The 2,846-nt window shown below is 43.3% G+C and overlaps 1 protein-coding gene across 1 annotated transcript; it reads left to right on the forward strand.

Moving 5' to 3' along the window:
* On the forward strand, positions 1-2,846 carry LOC125042475 (mucin-2-like). The gene is made up of 4 exons (XM_047638114.1): positions 1-46; positions 494-2,105; positions 2,156-2,214; positions 2,458-2,846. Exons 1-4 carry the CDS (start codon positions 1-3, stop codon positions 2,844-2,846), a joined length of 2,106 nt encoding a protein of 701 aa, XP_047494070.1.

Raw genomic sequence — 2,846 nt, forward strand, 5'->3', positions numbered from 1 at the left:
ATGTTAAAATACAATGTCAATTCTGATATGGTATACCTTATTGAAGGTCAGCAGCATCTGCATACATAACAATGACAGCTTGTTTCGAATTGTGTGACAGATGCAATAGAATTAATAGTAAAACAATGGAAATGATATTAATAATAGCAGAATTATCATTATTCCTTTAACGCGATATGAAAGCATGCACTTTAAACATATTAAAGAAGGGAGGATAAATATGATGAATATCATGTTAAGGATCTATATTTGCTTACAGTCATAATTTTCTTTCTTCTTTAATTTATTAATTCTTAAGAGAAAAGAAAAAAAATACATTTGTTTACTTTCAGATTTCAAAGATGGCGCTACCGTTCGTATCCCTCCTCTACTACTACTCCCTGTGGCTCACTGTCTTTTCAGGTAAGCTTTATTCCATCGTCAAATATCCATCGCATCCGTCAGAAAGTCGCTCCTCCCACCTCTTGACTGATTCAGTGCCCTTTCCCTGCAGCCGATGCCGATGGTTTTCCGGACGTCGCTGCCTCTAGACTGATTCTGGAACTAAATATGGCTGGTGGAGGTGCCGACACACCCGATCAGATTGCTGCTTTCAAAACTTTGCCAGCTAGGGACACTCATGCAGCAGAGGTCACAGGAGAAACAGAAGCCGAAGGAAAAACAGAAGCCACGTGGGGAACAGAAGTCACAGGAGAAACGGATGCCACAGGAGAAATAAAGAAGGAAAAAAGAAAAGGAAAAACAGAAGGCATAGGAAAAACAGAAGCAACAGGAAAAACAGTAGCCACATTAGAAACAGAAACTTCAGGGCAAACAGAAGCCACAGGGGAAACACATACCACAAGGAAAACAGAAACTTCAGGGCAAACAGAAGCAACAGGGGAAACACAAACTTCAGGACAAACAGAAGAAACAGGAATTTCAGGACAAACAGAAGCCACAGGGGAAACAGAAACTTCAGGAGAAGCAGAAACCAGAGAAGAAACAGGGTCCTACAGTAATTATGACATAATACCTATTAACGCGATCCTGAACACAAGCCAGGGTTACGTGTCTCATTCTCAACACACGAATCCAGGATATGGAAATCACAGAACGGAGAGTTGTGTTGATATCGCTCCTGAAGCAAATAACTCCAGTGTTAATCTTACTAATGGCGTCCCTTTTCTGAAAGCTAGAAATGCAAGGGATCCTGTCCCTGTTTCTCCTTTTACTCACACAGAAGATTCAGTCCCTGTTTCTTCCCCACTGAATCCCACAGAAGATCCGATTCCTGTCTCTCTTTTTGCTCCCACAGCAGATTCTGTCCTTGTTTCTTCTCCGCTGAATCCCACAGAAGGTCTTGCCCCTGTCTCTCTTCCTCTTATTCCCACAAAAGAGCCTCTTCCCGTCTCTTCTCTGATTTTCACAAGTGGCCTTTTCCCCGTCTCTCCTCTGACGCCCACAGATGATTCTGTCCCTGATTCTTACTCTTTGTCTCCCACAGATGATTCCGTCCCTGTCTCTTCCTTTCTGAATCTCACAGGCAATCCGGTCTCTGACTTTATCCCCATGACTCCCACAGAAGATCCGGTCCCTGTCTCGCTTCTGACTCCCACAGATAAACCTATACCTATATCTTCTCCTTTAACCCCCTTAGAGGATTCTGTTCCTATCTCTCCTCCCCTGACTTCCCCTCTAATTCCCACAAATGCGCCTATCCCTGTTTCTCTTCTGGCACCTACAGATGATTCTTTCCTTGTCTCATCTCCTGTGATTCCCATAGATGTTACTATACTTGGCTCTCCTCCTCTGTTTCCCACGGAAGATCCTGTTCCTGTCTCTCCTCTGAATCCCACATATCATCCCACTGTTGACTCTTCCCCTTTAATTCCTTTAGAGGATCTTGTTTTTGCCTCTCCTTTGATCCCCACAGATTATCATACCCCAGAATCTCCTGTCTCTTTCCCTCTAACTCCTTCTACTATGACTGTCACAGACGATCCTTTCCCTTCCACTTCTCCTGTGATTTCAGCAGATTATCCTACTTCTGTTTCCCCTCCTCTGACTCTCACAGATGACCCTCTCCCTTTCTCTTCCCTTCTTACTCTAAACTACCCCACAAGGTGTGCAACGTTATTAGGTCCCCCTTTTTATCTCAAAGTGTTGATTCCAGATTCCCCGAGTCTTGCTGGGACCTTCTCTGTTTCGACCCCAACCCTTACTCGTTTTATAGTAAGGCAGAAAACATCAAACCTATTGGTTTCTAGATAAGAACCCTGAGTGTTTCGAACAATTAAACCCTCTCAGTGGACAAGAGGAAGTTTTTTAGTAAATCACATATTATCACTCTTAAGATACAATTGATTGTTTTGAATCCTATTTGCGTTCAGTCGAGGGGTTTTGCATATATACAGACCTTTCAGAAAGAGTTTTCTGCAGTCTTACCAGTCTGTCAAAAGAGTCTTTGTTTCTCAGGTTCAACTGTCTTGTCTTATACAAAACTCAATACGATTCTCATAGGACCTGAACATTTGTATTACAACGAGTTCGCAGATGCATGTCTCCGTGAGCTGCGAATTAAAGCACAGAATGGCAGCTTCATTTCTAGTGATCAAGAGGTGTATTATATGAGTGAATACCCAGAGTCCTCCCCTTGCCCAATGACTGTGATCATCAAGACGTTCACATCTGGTACACGCGTCGTCATACCATTCCGGAGCAGCTGGTGCGGGGCAGTAGATCTCAACACATGGTATGAAATCCTCATCTCTTTCTATTCCTCGAACCAAACCGACCGCAGACGTCAGCTCTCAAGATGTTTGCTGCAGAAGTCTAAGAAGTGGAAGTACGAATTCAGCAGATAA

The sequence above is a fragment of the Penaeus chinensis genome, chromosome 32 (genome assembly GCF_019202785.1).
Source record: "Penaeus chinensis breed Huanghai No. 1 chromosome 32, ASM1920278v2, whole genome shotgun sequence".
Classification (NCBI taxonomy): Eukaryota; Metazoa; Arthropoda; class Malacostraca; order Decapoda; family Penaeidae; genus Penaeus; species Penaeus chinensis.

Bases quoted from the DNA above. Each gene is read 5' to 3' on its own strand.
- LOC125042475 (XM_047638114.1), top strand. From the start codon at position 1: ATGTTAAAATACAATGTCAATTCTGATATGGTATACCTTATTGAAG. The intron at 2,106-2,155 runs GTGTGCAACGTT...TGTTGATTCCAG, and splicing joins ACTCTAAACTACCCCACAAG to ATTCCCCGAGTCTTGCTGGG. The intron at 2,215-2,457 runs GTAAGGCAGAAA...TTTGTTTCTCAG, and splicing joins CAACCCTTACTCGTTTTATA to GTTCAACTGTCTTGTCTTAT.